The 20,349-nt window shown below is 38.3% G+C and overlaps 1 protein-coding gene across 5 annotated transcripts in view; it reads left to right on the forward strand.

The window, feature by feature from the left end:
• The window catches only part of mettl15 (methyltransferase 15, mitochondrial 12S rRNA N4-cytidine), a 54,820-nt gene extending 36,701 nt beyond the window's left edge, over positions 1-18,119 (forward strand). For all 5 annotated transcript variants that reach the window (XM_085155162.1, XM_085155153.1, XM_085155171.1 and 2 more), the window contains 3 exons: positions 10,462-10,653; positions 12,329-12,507; positions 17,270-18,119. In XM_085155162.1, coding sequence (XP_085011288.1) covers positions 10,462-10,653; positions 12,329-12,507; positions 17,270-17,691 — 793 coding nt within the window. In that variant the 3' untranslated portion in view covers positions 17,692-18,119. The remainder of the gene's footprint in view (positions 1-10,461; positions 10,654-12,328; positions 12,508-17,269) is intronic.
• The last annotated feature ends 2,230 nt before the right edge of the window (positions 18,120-20,349 follow it).

Here is a 20,349-nt window from a genome sequence, read left to right on the forward strand (position 1 = left end):
TTTATTTAATATTCATTTCTAGTATCAGCTGATGTTTGCTATAGCCACAGCCGTAAAAGCTGCTGGTCATGATGTCGGTTTGGTTATCTGGTAAGAGGGAAACATGAAGATGAAACCAGGAGATGTCCTTACTGAATCATGAGAGCTGAACAGGTGATGGATAAACAGGTTTATCTTTCAGGTAACATGAATGAGTTGAAGGGAAGTTATTAACTGTTTCTGAGAGACAAATAACACCAGGATCCTTTTTCTACGTAGCTGACAGCTGGTAACTGTGCAGGGGCGGATCTAGCAAAGTTTTGCCAGGGGGGCCAGGTAGGGCATTAACAGGGAGAGGGGGGCACAAGGAAATACTTTTCTTTCTTATTCTCATTTAAAATATCTAGCTTTTAAAAATTATCTGACTCTTACAACAAACGATTGATAGATTGATACATATATACCATCAAAACGGTGTACATCACTGTCACAACAGCATTTGTTTTCATTCAAAGGCTTTATGATTTTTCCTATAATGGTGGGCCGGTCTCTAGTCAAAATGCCCGGCTGATTTTTTTTGTCCCAGTCCAGCCCGGTATGCAGCTCATCTGCAGTCTGGTGTTACATACATCTTCCTATTCGGAAGGCAGAATTTCCAAGTTCTGAGTACAATCGAAAGCACCACGACTGCAGTTTTTGTGTTGGATGTAAAAAGCGCACCTGACGCTGTGACGTAGGCTAGAATCATGGCGGCGCTCAACAACGGTCCAGGCGTGGGATTTCTCTCGTGGAAATATGCACATTATTTTTTTCTTTCTATTGGTAGGTGGCGCAGTGCACTTGTGGCAAGTAAGCAAGCTAGAAGACTGGCACTCTTGCTGGGTATCCAGCTACGGAAGCAACCATTAACAAGAGAATTCTGAGAAAAACCAAAGTTACTTTCCCTAGTAACTAGTTACTTTGAAAGTAACGAGTAACTTGAAGCAACTGAGTTACTTTTGATAGAAGTAACTAGTAATGTAACTAAGTTACTAATTTAAAGTAACTTACCTAACACTGCTGACTAGATATTTACATAAACAATGGACTGGATTTATATAGCGCTTTTCAAGGCACCCAAAGCGCTTTACAATGCCACTATTCATTCACTTTCGCATTCACACACTGGTGGAGGCAAGCTACGGTTGTAGCCACAGCTGCCCTGGGGCAGACTGACAGAAGCGAGGCTGCCATATCGCGCCATCGGCCCCTCTGGCCAACACCAGTAGGCAGTAGGGTAAACGGTCTTGCCCAAGGACACAACGATCAGGACAGAGAGCCCGGGGATTGAAAATTTCAAAATCCCTGGTAGCCCTTCGGGCAGGGACTCTTCAGTTTTTGGTAGCCCAAAATAAATTTAAGTAGCCCGAATAAAAAAGAGAGCAATTTTTTGATTGATGTTTTGTTTCCTTTACAATATTATACATTAAAGTATAATATTGTAAAGGAAACAAAACATTAATCAAAAAATTGTTGAAACACAAATTACAACATTGTATAAAAATTACAATCATCAACTCAAATACTTGGTTCTAATTGAACAGAAATTTCTATGAACTTGTAAGAACTGTGTAGAACATGAATCAGTCTGTGTCAGATCCTGAATTTGAAATTTCCATTGAAGTCACGGGTAAGAGGCAAGTGGAACCAAGATCTAGGACATTTGCTTTTTGAAGTTTGCAAAGACTGCTAAATTTTGTCTAAATTTATCTTTGCAACATAGTACGCTGTTCTAAACTGATTTTCAGGTTTATTTTTAGTATGTTATTTGCAATTGGTGTTTGTTCTGGGAAAGATATTGCAGACTGAGCAATAATGCATTTCTTGCATTTCTCATGGGTTCTAATGGGGGCCTTTCTTAAAATGACTGGTCCCAGTAACAAAGGCGCTTGTCGACTCAGAAATCGATGAAAACCAACAACACACCCGGCAGACACGGGTGCACATAAGTGGTCTGCATGTGCGCATTCGCTGTCAAAATAAAAGACGCGCACCAGATAAGAAGTTGCAACGCGCGTTTGCGTCCATATTAAAGGCACTGTTTTTGTCCGCTAGAATGGGATTTTCACGGCACATTCTGCACCAAATCTCTGTGCGTTCATCATTTGTTTGAAGCCAGCTCACCTCCTGCAACCACTTTTCCGAGAATACGCACTTCTTTTGTGGTTCGGACTCCTTCTGACATTTCTTTGGAGGTGGAGGAACACCAAAGTAATTGCTTAAAGGAGCTTGCTTCTTCGACATCTTTAAGAGTTCTAAACAAATGTCTGTCCTCCTCCGGAAAATCTTATGTACGCAAACACGCGTTGCAACTTCTTATCTTGTGCGCGTTTTTTATTTTGACAGCGAATGCGCACCTGCGGACCACTTATGTGTACCCCTGGTTATTATTTAGCTCGTCATATTGCAGCCACAGAAATTCTTTTGTCCATGAAACCATAAAGCTGCACTTTTTGCCTCATAGTCTGATTTGTCATAACTTTTCCGTTTTGTGGTAAGCTTTTCTTTGGCTGTTACTTCTTCACCCTGACCTGTCTTATTTGGCTCAGCAGAACTAAAATATATATCCTGCTGCTTTTACACACGCACTCACATAACGCTCAGCGATTCTCTGCGCGATCAACCTCTCACATGTTTAAGCTTGCTGCGGGAGATTTCACTTGTCATGTTTGCATAGTAAGCTAACAATTGATAAGACGATGTCAGAGGAATTGGTGCACAAATTATCGTCACTCACCAATCAGTGCTGTCGCTCTCTATACACAGTTCGCGCGGTTGCAAAGTGAAAGCAAAAAACAAGCGCAAAAAACAAGCGCAAATTCAAACGCGATTTCAATATGTCACCTATTGACAGTGGCTCACCGATGCCAATGACATAATTACCCAGCTACATTTCCGAAAGAATGCAAAAGCATAGACATATATTTTTCCTTCCTACAATAGCCCGACGGGCATGACTGGAAAAATCGCTAGCCCCGGGACGTCGGGCTAGCGATTTTGCGAGCCCTGGGTTGCAGATGCGCTTCCCAACCCCCTGAGCCACAGTCGCCAAACGATGAGTTGGAACAGGTGGGGCTTATAAGGTGGCTGGTGAGTGGATGTATCTTCACAAGGCGTTTAGCAGTGAACAAAGCAACCCCACCCACTTACTTTTCAAACCTTTCGCTTACGATCAGCAGCCAATGTAAAAGGGCTGGTTCCCTTATTAAAAGGAGAGGCGCTTAAACTGCTTGTTTCAGGCAATGAATTACCAGAAGATATTAACTACAACCATGTATAAGATAAATAAAGAATTTTAGAACTGTCAATAATGCAAAACTACTATAGAACTGAAAATGATGCATAATGGGTTCAGGTTGATCCACTGAGATGCCAGAATAACAAAAAACAAAGGCATGTCAATATTGTACGACGCTACAGCTATAAATAGTTCAGATCTCTTAAGCAATTATGAGCCCACTTGAACCTCAGCACATACACCACTGAAACTTGTCCTCTTTAATAATATAAGACCTTACATAAGGCATTTATATCTCCAACTCTGTGTCTAAGCCACATAAAGAAGTTAATAATTTAGAAATCTTATGTAACTGTTTTGCATATTTTTAAATCCTTTATTGGCTTATAAAAACATGTTAAAGAACAACAGCACAGTGATGGTTAATTTTGGTGCAGAAACTAAAAATTGGCATTGAAAACAAACCTTGAACTTAAAAGGAAACATTGGCATTGAAATACTTCTTTTGAAAAAAGAAAAAGATCCACTCCTAGTAGGCCTAGCGTATACTGATTATAAAACACAGAGTTTTAAAAAATTACACCTTAAAATCCAGCCATCCATCCATGTCATGCTGCTTATCCTGGACCTGGTTGCAGGGGCAATGGTCTAAAAAAGTTAGGGGCTGGGCTAACAAGAACACAACGTTTATAGAATTTGCATTCGGGGGAGAGAATGTCACTCTTTTTGACCTATTGTCAATTTGCAACCTTTGTGCTTTCTGCCCTAATTTAAGGAGCAAGACTAAATAGGTCAAGTTTTCTTTGTAGTTTTTTTTTTTTAATCTCACACAGAAAATTGAACTGGGTTAAAGAAAGCATAGTTTTCCAGTTAGAGTTTGCTGTCTTGACACACGTACAATGGAATAGGATATAGCCATAGCTCATTTTTGTTAACTAACCAAATTATGTTTGATAACCAAGTCGTTTAACCTAATAAAAGACAGAAAACAATTAAAAACTGAGCTTACTCTTGTGGGCAGAGTTAATTACTGGCCAAACAAATACTTCATGTTTATTTTATTTTCTATGAAACCATTAATCACATTCTTCATTAATCAAATCATGCAGAACGTTGTTGCACATCACTGCTCAGGTTAGCATTGCTGTCATCCTTTTACTTTACGCTTTGCTTCTTTACAACTTTGCTTTACAGATAGAGAGAGACAGGGAATACATACTTAGGTTAAACCTTTGCTTTAAATGCATCTTAGGTAATAGTTGCAACATTTCTAATCTAGTTCATGCCTTTTCCCCCCCGGGGATTTGAGGAAGCACTGCTGCTGCACAAGATGATGCAAGTTATTTCACAGTATAACTGAATTTAATGCAGTTACATAAGCTGCAAAGTGAAATTAATAAAGTGAAAATTTTCCAAACAGGCATGCAGTTATTAAACAGTCCAGTATTTATTTCTTCTTCTTCTTCTTCTTTTTTTTTTTTTTCAAAAAATGCAAGGCAAAAATAAGACAATCGTTCAGAGAATTCTACCTGAAATCATGGTAGCTGTTACAAAGGTTAATGGGTCACTTAAGATGAAGTGCCACTCACCTGGAAAGGATGCAGAAGCTGCAGGAGGTAGAGACATATAACTGCACTTACATCAGACAGTTTTCAGCAGCTCTCAATACTTTGTGCAAAACATTATAACATAATAAAACCCAGAGAAAGCTAAAGAGCCAATCAATAGCCAGCCCGGGAAACATATGAGTCAACTTTGTTGTTGCACTGATGGAATTACACAGTTAAAGTTCACTATAATTTCAACTGTGTGATGACAGGCACATCTACTGTTATAGTAAAGATGTAGGCAAGTATACTGTTTTTATTGGCTTACTGTAACCATAATGTGAATTAGCATGACATTTGTTCAAATGCTCTGGTGGGATAGACCAGAAATCTTGATTGTGTAGTCACCCAAGTACCGTTAGCGAGTTAACGCGGATCGGCCCGTGCAAATCCTGCACGGCACTAACGCATTAACGAGCTAACTGTGCTAACGCGTTGACGCTGTTAAGCTCTCAAATGTCCTCATATTTTGAGTCTAGAATATAGTTTGGTGTATAGAAGGTTTCATGGTCTACTCAGTGACTGCATGGTGGTTGGTGCTGATATGCCATGATTGGTTTTCAGCAAATGTGCCACTGTACATTATGTCTAGATATGCCTCATCTGTGAGGATATTGTTCCAGATGCCTTGTGGTTTGTTCAGGTCAAAGTTTTGTAAAAACTAGCAGCCCTAGCAAACTAGCCATACTTATTCAGTGTTGTTCAAATTCTACTGACATGAACTTTAACATACTAACTAAGGCTTGTAGTCTTAGATGTAGCTGTTGGATTTTTGCACTTTCTCTGAACACTGCACTGACTGGCCTTGGTGTGAATTTGCTGGGATGTCCACTCTGGGCAAGATTTTGGCATTGTGTTGACTAGGGCTGGGTCATATCATACCGTTCACGGTAATACCGGTATAATGTTGGGCAACGATAAGAAAATGAAATATCGCGATAGAATATGGGTAAAACGCGCATCCGCAGTGCCTTTGTTTTCATACGCACATGGGGGAAAAAGCAAGGCGGCGACGGAGAATGAGAAGGGCGAAAGCGGATCGATGAATGAAGCAGATGAACCAGAATTGGTTTGTTAAAATGCTGCAACTTCAGTGGTGTGGAATTGGTTTAGCTTTCGTCCGTCAGATACACAACAAAGCACAATTTTTGGTAGAGCATGCTAGCGGGCCATCGTTATTACCGTGTTTTTTGGAAAAATTTGACACACTTAAAATCAATCCTTTGATTTTTCTGAAAATCGACAGTGCCCCTTACAATCCCGTGTGCCTTATGTATGAATTCTGGTTGGGTTTACTGACCTTGAAGCAATTTTATGTGGTACACGGCGCTTGAAAATCTGTCAAATATTTTAGTACGACTTTGCTAACCTACGACGCCGCACCGCTCGATGGATTGTCGGAGCATTACGGCTATCATAGGTAGGAGCCTTGCGGAGTGATACGTACTGTGCTTCAACATAATATTACCGTGTGTATATTGTGTGTGTATAACCTCTTTTTAAGTTTTGTGGATATTAAACATGGTTATGCTGAAGATATGTCGGCCAATTTCCACTGGAAATGCCTTTTGGTTAAACTGTCAGCAAGGAATTTGCATTTGCACTGTTAAATTTTTATATAACTTTAATGCAGATAAAAAACAGCTGCTTGTTTAAGTGAAAATACTTTGATATTTTTTTGCACTAATAAAGTTGTGGAGTTGTAAAGTATTTTGTCTAGTGTCAATTATATCATCAGTTATATCGTCAGTTATATTGTTATCGCAAATTTTCAAATGCATATCGTGATAAATATTTTTGGTCATATCGCCCTGCTCTAGTGTTGACACACACCTGAATGCTCCAGACCTGCAAACTACCAAAACGTCTGGTGTTATAGAGCTGTGCACACTTGCTGATGATCAATTAAATAATTGCATTTCATTAGCAACTTACATAATCATGTCACATAGTCACATAAAATGTGCCTAAATTATTTTGTTATGTTGACCTCGAGCTCAAATATAGTTGTCATGGGTAAATGTTGCGATCTTATATTAATATTTTTAAGCCACTACTTTCTTTGTCACTGCTCATACATGATATGTAACAATAATAATAATAAAGATGTATGGATGGATAAATAACTTTGTAATGTAGTTACTCAAAGATATGGAGAAACATATGGAGAAAATGGCCACCTAATATGCTGCCTTTGCAGATAAATTTAGCAAATAGCTTTGAAACAGTGCCACACTGTTCTCCACTGAACTTAACTGTAAGAGTTTTGAAACTCTTGCCAAATCATTTACACTGCAACTTTAAATAATGAAAAAAACGTAGAAATTGGAGATGGTGGGTAGAGTGCTACTGAGGAGGCAGAACAAAAAAGGGATTGTGCAGGTGATGGGGGAAAACAACAAAGCCTTTACTATAGATTTTCCAACAAATTAATCACTGTGCGGGATAGTGAATAACAACAGCAAAGCAAAGAAAGGCCCTGACTGTGTGGGTGAGATGCTCCCTTGCCATTTTGTCTTCAGTGGGTTTTGAAATAGAGGACCTGTCAATTTGTGTTCCTTCTTTTAATGCCCCTAGTTAATCTTGAGGAAGGTGGAGTCTGTAATGTACCTAAAAAGGGCAAGTTTCTAATTGAGTAAACTATCTTACTAGAGTTTATTGCCCCCTCAGGGCCAATTTAGCTTACAGGCAGCAATCAGTAGTAGTGAAAATACTGCAATCAATCAATCAGTCAATACTATACATGCAAACATAAACAGTTACTACACAGATTACAGCAGTATCCAATTTATTATTGACACTCCTCACAATCTCACAACCAGAGCTGGCGACAGTTCAAAAACAAATTACATTTTGTTTATATAGACTTTCTGTTATTGTCATTAATACCACGACTGCATCAATGTAGATTTTGAATAATGTTACTGATACATACTTTTACAACACTCTCGGATTATCCTGTATAGAAAATAGTCCAACGATTTGATTGTTTACCAATTTGATAATAATCATCGTCATTAAAAACTGGTTTTTATAAACGGTAATGAATGGGTGTTGTAAGAGTACTGTCATGGAAACATCAAGCAAATGAACTAAAATGAATAAAAATTATAGGGAACCAAAGAGCAGCAGCATCAGTTGGGAAGCTAATGACAAAAAACACTCTTGCAAGGCTTTGATCAGCATGCATTTTTATTATGTGGATTAAAATGTATACCTAAGTGCACCAATGCGTGTTGAAAATGTGTCCTTTACAAATGGAGGGATGGGAAAAATTAATAGCGTGTTGTTTTTGATTAGCTGTGAGCACTTATTGTGATGTATAGCTTACACATGGCAGGCATAGACTGAAATTAACCATCCTTCTCCAGATGGAGGTTCGTGTGTTGAGAGCAGTGACTCAGTCTTTGTGCACAGGTTGCTGATTTTTTTCAAAGATGGGTGAGACATCAGATTTAACAAGGCATTTGAAAGTGCTTTGCATGCATTTAAGAGCAGAGGCTTGCTTCACTAGCTAACATTAAGGCTTGTCAAAAAAATAATAATCTGGGCAGCGTATCTTATTGACGCTATCCCAACCATTGAAACACTGAAATATTATTGCAGTGTAATTGGTAAGGGCCAATAATTCCAACATTCTCTCTTCTGAGTTGTCAAAATGTTTGTTTTTTTCCCCAGTAAATGCTCATACTCAATACATTTTAAGGAATAGAGAAAGGCAAACAGACCAAGTTCAGTAACTACAAAGTTTTCCAGAGAATTTCATTTGTTTTACAAGTGATGCCCTCCAGTATGTAGGCTGAACCAAACATTAATAAATGGACATTGGTAGCTTATGTAACTGCGGCAAGTGTAATAAATAAAAACAACTGAGGAAATGTAAACCATTAAAGGAATTAAATCAAGAAGGAGAGATGCAGTTGCAACAATTGCAGTATGTTGATTCTAAACTATTGGTTGAGGTTTAGAGAAGTGGAGCAGCCGTTCCCTTTTTGTGGTATGAAACATATGAATTCAGATTTTGAGCTGCTTAGCTTTTTGCTGTTACTCTGCAACCTACAAAATTGTTTTTTTGTCATTTGGAAAGGACAATCTGACATTTTGCTTGCTTTTTTGATGAGTAATAACTTCACTAGAAATGTATTTTCATATATCTGGGAGCTGACGAAGGCTGCATACGACCTTTTGCCCCTAATGTATAGACGCTAACTCCTGTTGCTCTTTTCTGCCATCATCTTTGTTCACACAATGTTAAAAGGTCACATGAAAAATGCATGAAGATGGCTTAAGCATCTTACCACTCGTGCATGAGGAAGTCGGTACACAGAGTCTCCTCTGTCAAACAAGGGGAAGGATCTCAGTAGGCTAGCTAAGACAGTCAGCCTCCAAGGGGGTAAAAATAACTGATTCATTTTTTAAAAGGTTCACGAAAAACTACTCAAGCTTTTATGTGTTGCCAGTGACTCGCTGGTATGTCATACTCCTCTTGAACTCGGCAGCTTAAAACAACCACTCTCCAGATGTTGTCTGTGCGGGTTGTTTTCGGATCTAATGTATTCATGTTTATGCCCCAAAGATTTGCAAGATTCGTTTGTTAACCATTCTTACCAGATGAGGTTGTGCCATTAAGGTCTGATAAAGTGAGAAAAAGAGAGCAGTGTTTGTTTGTGCCACCTACTTTGGTCGTAGCCCAGACTAAGGGTAAGTACACCCTCTAGCCTCTGACCAGTGTGACAAAACCTCCCAAAAAACGAACAAAATCAGAAAAGAAAGGAAAAATAACATTTACAACCCTAGTGCTAAACCTAATTTAATCCTAAATTTTGGAAGGCAGTAATGAACTTTTGGGGAAAAAATTTCAATGGTTTTTGATGGTTGTCAGAATGAAGAATTTAGTTCTTCTCTGCTTGCTGAGATTTAGGAAAACAGTTTAATTAAAACAAAAATTTTAAATGCTAATAGTTTAAAGTTAGGGTTTGGGTTACAGTTGCAGTATACTAATGACTGCTTACACTCCAGAGGGTTTAAAGAACTCTAGAAAAGATGGTAAGAACTGGTCATTGAAACTTACTCTGTTTGTGATATTGGTGTACCTCAGGGAAGTATTCTTGGTCTACTAGTCTTCTTCTTTTTCTTTTTTTTAATGTTCATGATTAACCATTTTTTACCCTCTTTATGCACATGATAGTAAACTGCTTCTGTTAGCCACAAATATTTCTTACATTTTACGTATCAGTTAATAAACTCATTAACTATATATTTTGTCTAGTTAATAGACACATTTTAGAATAGAAAATTATGTAATACAACTTTTTTTGTAAAATATGGAACACATTTCACAATAGTATTAGAAATACTCATTTGTCTCCACATTTTAAGCATTTGTGAAGGTAGGTCTTCTTCAATTTACTATGGATTTTTTTTCTTTGGTTACAAATATAATCTCTTTGTATTACATTATAAAATATTTTTTTCTAGATTTCGACTACATATGTTTTATATGTAGCCGAAACATATTCTCCAGTCTTTTAATAGCCATCATGTCTTCAGTTGTCTTTGTCTCTAAATACACTATTTTGTTCCCTAATTCTTTCTCAGTGGTCGTGTGAAACCAATGCTTGGCCGGTTCAGTGAGCTTGAAGACCTGCTGTCAAACATGAACGCTAAGCCAGGCAGCATTGATGCTGTCCTGTTGGATGCTGGCTGTTCCTCCATGCAGATGGATGAGGCAGAAAGAGGCTTCTCCCTAAGCAAAGATGGACCGTTGGATATGAGAATGGATGGAGACAGGTAAAAGATTTGATACATACATTGGTTGGCATATTGTGATATGCTGGATAATCAGAAGCGCTTGTGCAGTATTAATCAGTGTAATAATGTGAAAGTGCAGATAGTACAAAAAGGCATCTTCGTGCTGATGATTTTAGGTTATGTTGAAGAATGTGAAGGTAATCCTCCTTCTTCATTATCCCATTTACTCTCTGTAAAGCACCAGTTCCATTGGCAGCAAAACAGCCCCACAGCATAATACTCCCACCACCATGCTTGATTGTAGGCATGGTGTTCTTGGGGTTAAAGGCCTCACCTTTTCTCCTCCAAACATATTGCTGGGCATTGTGGCCAAAAAGCTCGATTTTTGTTTTGTCTGACCACAGAACTTTACTCCAGAAGGTCTTATCTTTGTTCATGTGATCAGCAGCAAACTTCAGTCGAGCCTTAAGGTGCCGCTTTTGGAGCAAGGGCTTCCTTCTTGCACGGCAGCATCTCAGTCCATGGAGATGCAAAACACGTTAGACTGTGGACAATGACACCTGTGTTCCAGCAGCTTCTAATTCTTGGCAGATCTGCTTTTTGGGGATTCTTGGTTGACTCTTCATCCTCCTGACCAATTTTCTCTCAGCAGCAGGTGATAGCTTGCGTTTTCTTCCTGATCTTGGCACTGACGAAACAGTGCCATGCTCTTTATACTTACAAACAATTGTTTGCACTGTTGCTCTTGGGACATGCAGCTGCTTTGAAATGGCCCCAAGTGACTTTCATGACTTGTTCAAGTCAATAATTCGCTTTTTCAGATCCATGCTGAGCTCCTTTGACTTTCCCATTGTAGCGTTTGTGGGCGTTTGTATCCAATGAGCCCTCTTTAACTGGCCTAAGAGAAGTCATCAGTTGTAGTCACTCATAATCACTCACAAGAAGTTAAGAGGCTATGCTATGAAGCTTAGTTGACTGACAACTTTCTAAGTCACCAAAATTGCTAATTCATGTATGTATATTTTTGACCCAGAAAATGTCATCACTTTTTTCTGTTAACCCATAATAAAGTCATTAAAGAACCAAATTTCATGAATGTTTTTTGTGACAAAGAAGTATCTGTTCCAATCACTCTATCAGAGAAAGTTTTAGAAATAACGGGACGCTCTACTGAGTGTCCCGTTATTTCTAAAACTTATTAGAAATAACAGATACGTTATTTCAGAAGTATCTGTTCCAATCACTCTATCAGAGAAAGTTTTAGAAATAACGGGACACTCAGTAGAGCGTCCCGTTATTATATTCTTTATAAGTGTATGTAAACAATTTCTCCCTTTTGGTCTTATCCAATAAAGTATGTATTTCCCAAGTAGTAAAATGTACTACATTGTGATTTGAAACCTAATTGCAGAAAGTATGTTTAACATTTATCGATCTAAAATGTGACAGTTTTTATATATTATTTTAATATCCATATTCCTTCCCGAATATTTTCAGACACATTTCTGCATCACTTTAAAATGTCAGCATAATTCACAAAGAAACTCCTTTACAAGCTGATGCAAAAGCTGCTTTTCTCTTTTCCTTCCCTCACAATCATTCTATTCATGACTGTCATAAAGGTTTTCAGCTGTAGCTCAGAGTTGTCAGGATTCACCACTGTCAGCAAGGACATGACGTCAAGCAACTTAATTGGGCTTCTCTTTGTGCGTAGGTACCCCGACATGCCCTGCGCCGCTGACGTTGTGAATACCTTAGATCAACAGGCTCTTGCATCCATCCTCACTGCATATGGGGAAGAAAGACACGCCAGGAAAATAGCTTCAGCCATTGTGGAGGCACGCCGTGTCAGCCCCATCACCCGGACACAGCAGTTGGCCAGTGTGGTTGCAGGTAAATAGACACCACCCCGATTAATTCCCTGCAGCATTCAGGAGGCTATAAGGGAAAATAAAAAAGGAGTGAAGTTATTAAGGCTGTCTCCCAGTGGGATGTGTGTGTCTCAGAAAATTATGTGAACTGTCATCTCAGTCATCATCCTCTCTTGTGCCTCTGTTTTGGGTGTTTTTATTCCACCATCCTTGGAGAGATAAAGATGAGGCAGAAACTGAGTTGTAGATGGCTGGAATAAAATGTATGCCTAACTCACATGCAGGAGCCCATCTCTCTCCTTCCACACTGCCTACCTTTTTTGTTTCCTTTTCCCCTCTTTTTTCCCCGTCTTTTCTTTGCTCACAAATACAGACATACACCTGACACAAATGCAAACACCCACATGCACTCACAAACGACACACGAGTTGCATACAACCGGGGTTAGATTATTTGTCTTCGATGATTGTTTTTTTTCCTTTTTTTTCCCTCTTAAGCCTTATGACTCCACATTTGAGATGCTGAATGGGAGAGATGTCGTTGCAACAGTTATTGCACAGAGCAGTATGTGCGTCAGCGCCACCCTGGGAGAACAGGTGTGAGTAAGAGCAGCTGTTTGATGCTTTTTGAAGAGCAAAGCGAGCTACCAGCAGTGTTTATTGGGAACAATCTAAGAGGTCTGGTTTTTAAGAAAGTTCCAGGGGGAGCTCTCTGACCAGTTGTGACAGTGATACTTGGCATCATTTTCAGAATAAATAATGAGGGGCTTATGCTTTTCTTTTTTAGGGGTAATGTGAGACATTACTCAGCAATACACAAATATATTTAAAGTTGGGTTGTTTTTTTTTACATGGACACGACAAAAAAGTTCTGCAGAATGTTTTTAACTTTCATTTGTTTTCAGTCATTAATTTACTGAAATTTTATAGCAATGGGTAAACAAAGAACCAGGGCTCAGGATCTGTATACACTAATGGGTCCAAATACAAATGATCTACAATAGATGAAGCATTTAAGACCAATGCTTAACCATCTTCCCACACACAGATCAAAAAATCAAACAAAAAATGCCCTAAAAATCCAACTTTTGAGTTGTATAAAAATAAATATTAAACAAATAAAAAATAAAATAGGATGACTGATTAAAAGCATAATAATGATAATAATAATAATAATAATAATAATAATAATAATAATAACTTTATTTACATAGAACTTTTTCAAACACAGAAAATGCTTCAAAGTTTAAATTAAAACACATATCAACAAAGTGAGCATATTCCAACACACACATACACAGTGTGTGTGTGTGTGTGTGTGTGTGTGTGTGTTGGGTGTCTCCTTTTTCAAACAGAACCATAAGATCTTTTCAGCTTTATAAATTTTGAATTAGAAATGTATTTATTTTAACTAATAAATTGATTTACAAACCTTATTTTTCCAACAAGCTTTTTGTTTTTTAGATTTTAGATTAGTTGATTGGTTGTTGTATTTACGACAGAGGTTTAAAAATGCTTTCTAAAACTGTTATCGTGATTTGGTGCTGTATATTTAAAATTTAATTTGTGTTGAATGGAATTGAATTGATATGACACACGTATGTAAGAGCACAGGGATTCACAGAAAATATTGCAAATGGACAAAGCTCCTGTAATGACAGGTATAAATGTGGTTGCTGATAGAAGAAACATTAAGTGACATTTAAAGCCCGGGAATAAACTGGGCGTGGCTGCGTCGTATTGGAGCTGCGACATGGCTACAGGGCGTAATGGCTACAGGGCGTAATCGCTCCCGCTCTTTGTTTCCCAGAGGAGCAGCTCATGATCTGAAACATATCACATCATCTGTCAAACATGGTGGAGTCAATGTTATAGCACGGGCATGTGTGGCTGCCGATGAAACCGAGTGATGATTTGACTGCTGATAGAGGAGGCAGGATGAACTGTGTGTAGAGGGCTACACTCTCTGGTCAGATTCAGTCAAATGCTGCAAAACTGTATAAACAGCTTACTGTAAAAAACACTGTGCATAAAAGTGTGTATAAGAATGCCTATGATAATTTCTTAACCTAATGCAATACTTTTAATAAACCTCTTAAATTGATAATTTGTAGTTAAATCGCATTTTGATTGTTTGATTTAAAATCTGCCAAAACATTAACATTGCTTTGGTTCACTCTTAACTACCTGATTCTCCGTCATGTACACATCATAATCTCTTCTGTTCTCAATGGATCTGTCTTCAGGACCTTTTGAAAGATGAATTAGAGAGGGTGCACATGGCTTGGTGAGGCTAGCCCTGGGCTGGTCCTTGCTGTGCAGGCATTGTATTGATTGCAGTGTGAGTCACACCTTGGGCTGTTCAGTGCAGGAGGAGAGAAATGCCACATCACTCACTTTATTGCGGTTTCTTTTTTGGTCTATGTAAGTGTCTAATTGTTCTTGTCTCTTCTGTGTTGTGGTTGGTTAGAGCTCTTTACTTGTTTTAATGCAAAAAGAAAGATTTTGAAACTTTAATATGCAGCAAATAATCAGTTTTTAGTTTTTGCTTTAATACCCACATGATTTGATTGATTTGACATGACTGATTTGCACATTAGGTCTGTGCATTCTGCACCCTGTATATGTTACTCGTGCACAGTTTGGTAAGTGCAGTTGCTCTGGAAGCTTTAAATATTTGGTGAGTGTCTGCAGTTTACAATGCTCTGTATGGCACATGCATTTTATCGGACCACAGGCTCAAATAAATTAAAGGGGTACAAGAAGTTTTGTAAGAAAAAGATTTCTTACTCTGAAAGTCACATGCAAATTATTCAGGAGTGTAGAAATGTTAAGGCAGCTTGATTTATTTTATTCTGGGAGATGTTTTCATTCAACGGGTTTCTTTTATTTTCCTGAAGAGAGAGGATACCGGGAGTTATTTTAACATTTCCAGTGTTATTCTCATAAGGATAACGCCTGAGGGCTGTTGAAGTCACAACGATCAGTGTGTAGATTGGTAATGTGTTAGCAGATAAGTAGTATGGCATGAACCCACTCTGTTTTTAAGATGCTATGCTTGATCTGCTTTACTTGTCAGTATTTCTCTTGTCTGTTCAACTTCCCAGTCACACAGGCCTAAAGACCACTGAGAACCACTGGTCACTAATAAGGGTGGGTTTAAAATATCAAATCAAACTGATTTTAGCCTGAATAGCGCAATATCGACTCATTAAATCCTGAATCTATTTTTAAATATAAATGTATTTAGGCAGAAATGCCAGAATCTCAGGTTAGAGTTCACAAAACTATTTCAGCAACCACCAAACAGCTAAAACGGCAAATGAGAGCAGGTAAACGGATTCCACACAAAGATGCAAACACAAAGCGAGTGTCGTTCACCTGACAGCATGTACATAGACATGATGTCGGGGCTGAAAGCCGACATCTCACAGATTCTGATGCTGCAGCTTTTGTCACTCTTCGACCAAAATTCACTGAAACAGCAGCAAAAGAACATAAAAACTATGCTCCACGTTTGAAAAACATTGTCATGAATTCCTGCTTACTTTTGCTGTTTTGCTTCCACCACGATAAAATCACACTTCCTGCACAGTTTTTTTTCTCTCTCAGTGTACTAAGGAACAGTTTCCCATCTCAAATCTCTGTTTTCTGCATTATTCGCTTGATTATTACGCACTAGTCTACCGTTATGTACAGCGCTGTATGGATATGTACTGATAAATCGTCAGTTCTGGTGGATTATGTATTACGTTGCATAATCCACCAGAACTAATACAAAGTGCCTATAATTTTCAAACCAGGAGGCTGTGGGGTTGCACTGGCTGCCATGTGCCATTTTTTTGCTCGTCTGTTTAACACCATTCACAAATTTTCAAAACCATGTCCTCCAGTCCGGTCAGTCCAGACTGTTGACCTGTACTGCCAAATTATCAACTAATGTTAGCTAGCTTGGTCAGCAGCTGCATTCATATACTATATGGGTGCCACATAGAGACATGTTTTTTTTGGTGCTTAGTGGTGTACTAATAAAATACAGTGGTCCCTCGCTATAACGCAGTTCACCTTTCGCCACCTCGCTGTTTCACAGATTTTTTTGGTGTAATTTGGCATGCTTTTTATTTTTCTTACAGCGCATTCTGTCCTTTCTCCCGATTGGCTTAAGACCATTGTCAATCAGTCTCGTGCAGTGTCTCCTGTACACTACAGAATGCATTCAGCTTGTCAAATTTACATAAATCTTCGATCGCTAGCAGTGTAACTCTAAAGTGCTGTACTGTATGTAAGTTTTCTCCCCCACAAACACCCCAATGTCTACGAAACATTTTGCACCGTCAAAGGCAACCGCGGCTGCCTTTGTTTTAAAATATATGTTTTTCTTTATATCTGTACCAATATGATTTTTCTTTATGCAGTAAAATTAGGCATTTTGACATGTAAGTCTCTAAGTAGCCTCATTTGGGGCCTAGAGGAACTGCATTGTTTTCCACTTCTGCATGGCTCTGAAGGTTGCCACTGGTCATTATAAAAAGTTTTTTTTTTAACATTTATTGTTATAACCTTTCAGGAATATTTCCTAAAAGAGTTGACTCAACTGCATAAAAATGTGTGAATTTTGTGACTGGACAGAAGTGTAACTCTAGCTTTAAGTTATCACCAAATTAGTAAAACTATTAGTTTAATTTGTTCTGTTTTTATTTGGAATTAAAATGCAATAATGCTATAATAAATCATTATTGGACCATTAAACTTGTAAGATTAACTCTGACCAATTCTTGTTTCCAGGATCGTTTCCTCCTGCAGTTCTCTATGCACGTAAAGACCGGCTCAACAGACCTGCACACGTGGCCACTAAGACTTTCCAGGCCTTGCGTATCTTTGTGAATGATGAGCTGAATGAACTTCACGCTGGCCTGTGTGCTGCCCAGACGTTGCTAAAACCCAGCGGACGTCTCTGTGTTATCACCTTTCATTCACTAGAAGATAGACTGGTCAAACGTTTCCTCCGGGGAGATGACTTGTCTAATCTGGATCACTTCAGCCAGAGGAAGCAAGGTACCAAGAAGGAAAGCCTATTGCATGAAAAAAGTGACGGAAGTCTCTATTGGCTTCCTCTGCGAAGAAAAGTGATCACTCCAGAAAAAGACGACGTTAAGGAAAATCCTCGAGGACGCTCCTCCAAACTCAGGGCAGCACTCAGACGATAACTATTGAACATTAAATATAAGACAATAGAAGTTGTAGATAAAAGGTTGGAGCTTTTTACATTGAACATAATTAAACTTCTACAAAGAGTCAGGGTTAAATCTCAGTAGACTTGGTATCACTTTGTAACAAAGGAGCTCAGCAGAGATCAGTGTGTTACTGTAAGCTACTAAGTGGACTTTAGACATGAGGCTATTGTACTGTTTCCTATTTGCTTTGTAAGGAACATAAAAAAATTCATTTACAGTTAAAATTTTGAATTAAATGGAACAAATGTTTACTAGTGTTGATTTCATATTCCTAGTTGTTGTGAACAACCTTTTTTTTTTCTGACAAAAACAAGATGATAAGTAAAGAAAAACTAATGCACGAGGACAAAAACTGTGATGAAATGTATTGACACTTTGGTAAATAAAAATGGATGAAAATATTCTGGAGAAACAAGGTCCAATCAGAATTAATTAACTTGTTAGGAAGGTGGGAGGAGTTAGGGGAAGTGATCCAATCAAAAGTAATCTTGTGAAGTAAGATGAGATTTTTTTGGTAAATGGTACGGCTAGCGCTCATGCTCTCTGTTTCTCTTGAAAATGTGACAAAATGTCAACGCTTGGGAAAAAGACAAGTCATATGGAGCCATTTCACATTTGATGTCACAGAAAATAAGACGCTTTTTAAACCGTGTGGAGGGAACTTGATAAGTGCTTAGCCTTTATATTTTAGTCAACTGAGTCATGTACTACCAACAATGTTGGGGAGTAACGGAATACATGTTGGAGGCCGGTGTTTTAGGAGCGGCAGAAGATCTCATCAATAGGCAGTGTTGGGGAGTAACGGAATACATGTACCACCATTACGTATTTAAAATAAAAAATATGAGTAACTGTATTCCGTTACAGTTACCGTTTAAAAAGGTGGTATTCAGAATTAAGAGGCTCTAATGTCTGTGTCTCAATCTCGCGGCCTATGTCACCTCTACTTGCGGCCTGCATAAGGACGTGACGAAATATTTTTTAAAAATTATTGTTCAAAAAATTATTTAATATGAAGGCAATAGGCAGAGTGTTACAGGCATAGCCCTAAAGAATGTAGCCTCATGGGCAGTGTAGTCCAGTTGTAAGTAAGCTATAAAGAATTCTGTGTTTAAACTGTGTTGGTCAAGTTACTTGGAAATAGAAATTAGTTACTAATTACTGATTACTTCTCCAAGAAAGTAATCCCATTACTTACTGATTACTTATTTTCAAAAGTAATTAGTTACTTAGTTTTTTTGAAAAAAATATGATACACAACCTGAATGCGTTATAAAGAAACAGACCTTTCAGCCCAATTCTATTTTTTTTTCTGCGTAATCCATCATATAAAATTGAGTCAAATGAAAAAGTCTCTTTTTAAAATTTTTTTTATTAGTTTTAGTCTTTTAACTTTAATGCAACATTCTCTAGAAGAAATTTGTTTTCTGCATATTGCAGCATATAAATTAAACTTCAAATCTGAGCAAGCACCTGGCGCGCTGCCTTGAGAATGTGAAATTAAAAGAGAAACCTGACCGCTGTGGCACCGGGCAAAGTGCTGCTGAATCTTTGATTTTATTTATTTTTTTGCTGTGTTTTATTTGCATCTATTTGAAAGAGTGAGTGTAAACACAATTTTTTGTCCTGGAATATGCAGAAAATAGGTTTAAATGTTAAACAAATTTCAATCAATGAAATGGGTCTCTGACCCAGCGTTTTGAGTTTATTTGGTATCTTTGACTCTTTTTTGTTAGTATTTTAGGTCTGTCGAGTTGGTGTTATCATGTCTACGTTTCCATGTTATCCGGTTTTATTTTAAAAGAGTCATGTGTTCTTTTGTCACTGTGTTTAGTTTCACTTGTGATGTTATTGTTTAATTTCAGTCAGCTGTTTCCCCATGTGTTCTCAATTCTCCTGATCACCTGCTGTGTATTTAAGTCCTCTATTTTCTGTGTTTCATTGTCAGGTCGTCTGTCTTCATAGTCTTTGTCGTAGTTTCACACTGTGTTTCATAGTTGTTCATAGTTTCATGTCTGTGAAGGTTCTCAGTCATCCAGGTCATCGTAGTCTAAGGAGCTTGGAAGGAAAAGCGTCTGGACTTCTTTGAGTTGCTTGAAGACGTTTCACCTCTCATCCGAGAAGCTTCTTCAGTTCTAAGGTCAAATGGTGGAGAGTCCCAGGTTTAAACCCAGTGGAGGTTTCCCTCTTAAGAGGGACAAAGGACCCCCTGATGATCCTCTACCTAATCACATGAGCCAAGGTGTGAAAGCGGGTGTGGGTCCCAATCAGCCAGGGTTTCGGGTGAGCTCATTGTGAAACCCGGCCCCACTCTATCATGTGATTTCCTGAGGTCAGACGGCCCAGGATGTGAATGGGTGTTAAGGCGTCTGGGAAGGGATCTCAAAACTGGGTCTATAATCCATATAGATTATATCCATATAGATTTTCTATAATCCACTGAATGTACTCAGCTACATGAAGAGCACAATTAAATAAAACCTGATTAAAGTCAAAGGTTGTTACTTGTATTTTGAACTAACTTCAAACTTCTGGAATCTGGATCTGGAATTCTTTCATTGTTTTTGGTCAAACGTGTGTTATTTATCATAAAGTAATTCAGAGTCATTCATACCTGAGTAACCAGAGAGC

Source organism: Neolamprologus multifasciatus, chromosome 1 (genome assembly GCF_963576455.1).
Source record: "Neolamprologus multifasciatus chromosome 1, fNeoMul1.2, whole genome shotgun sequence".
Classification (NCBI taxonomy): domain Eukaryota; kingdom Metazoa; phylum Chordata; class Actinopteri; order Cichliformes; family Cichlidae; genus Neolamprologus; species Neolamprologus multifasciatus.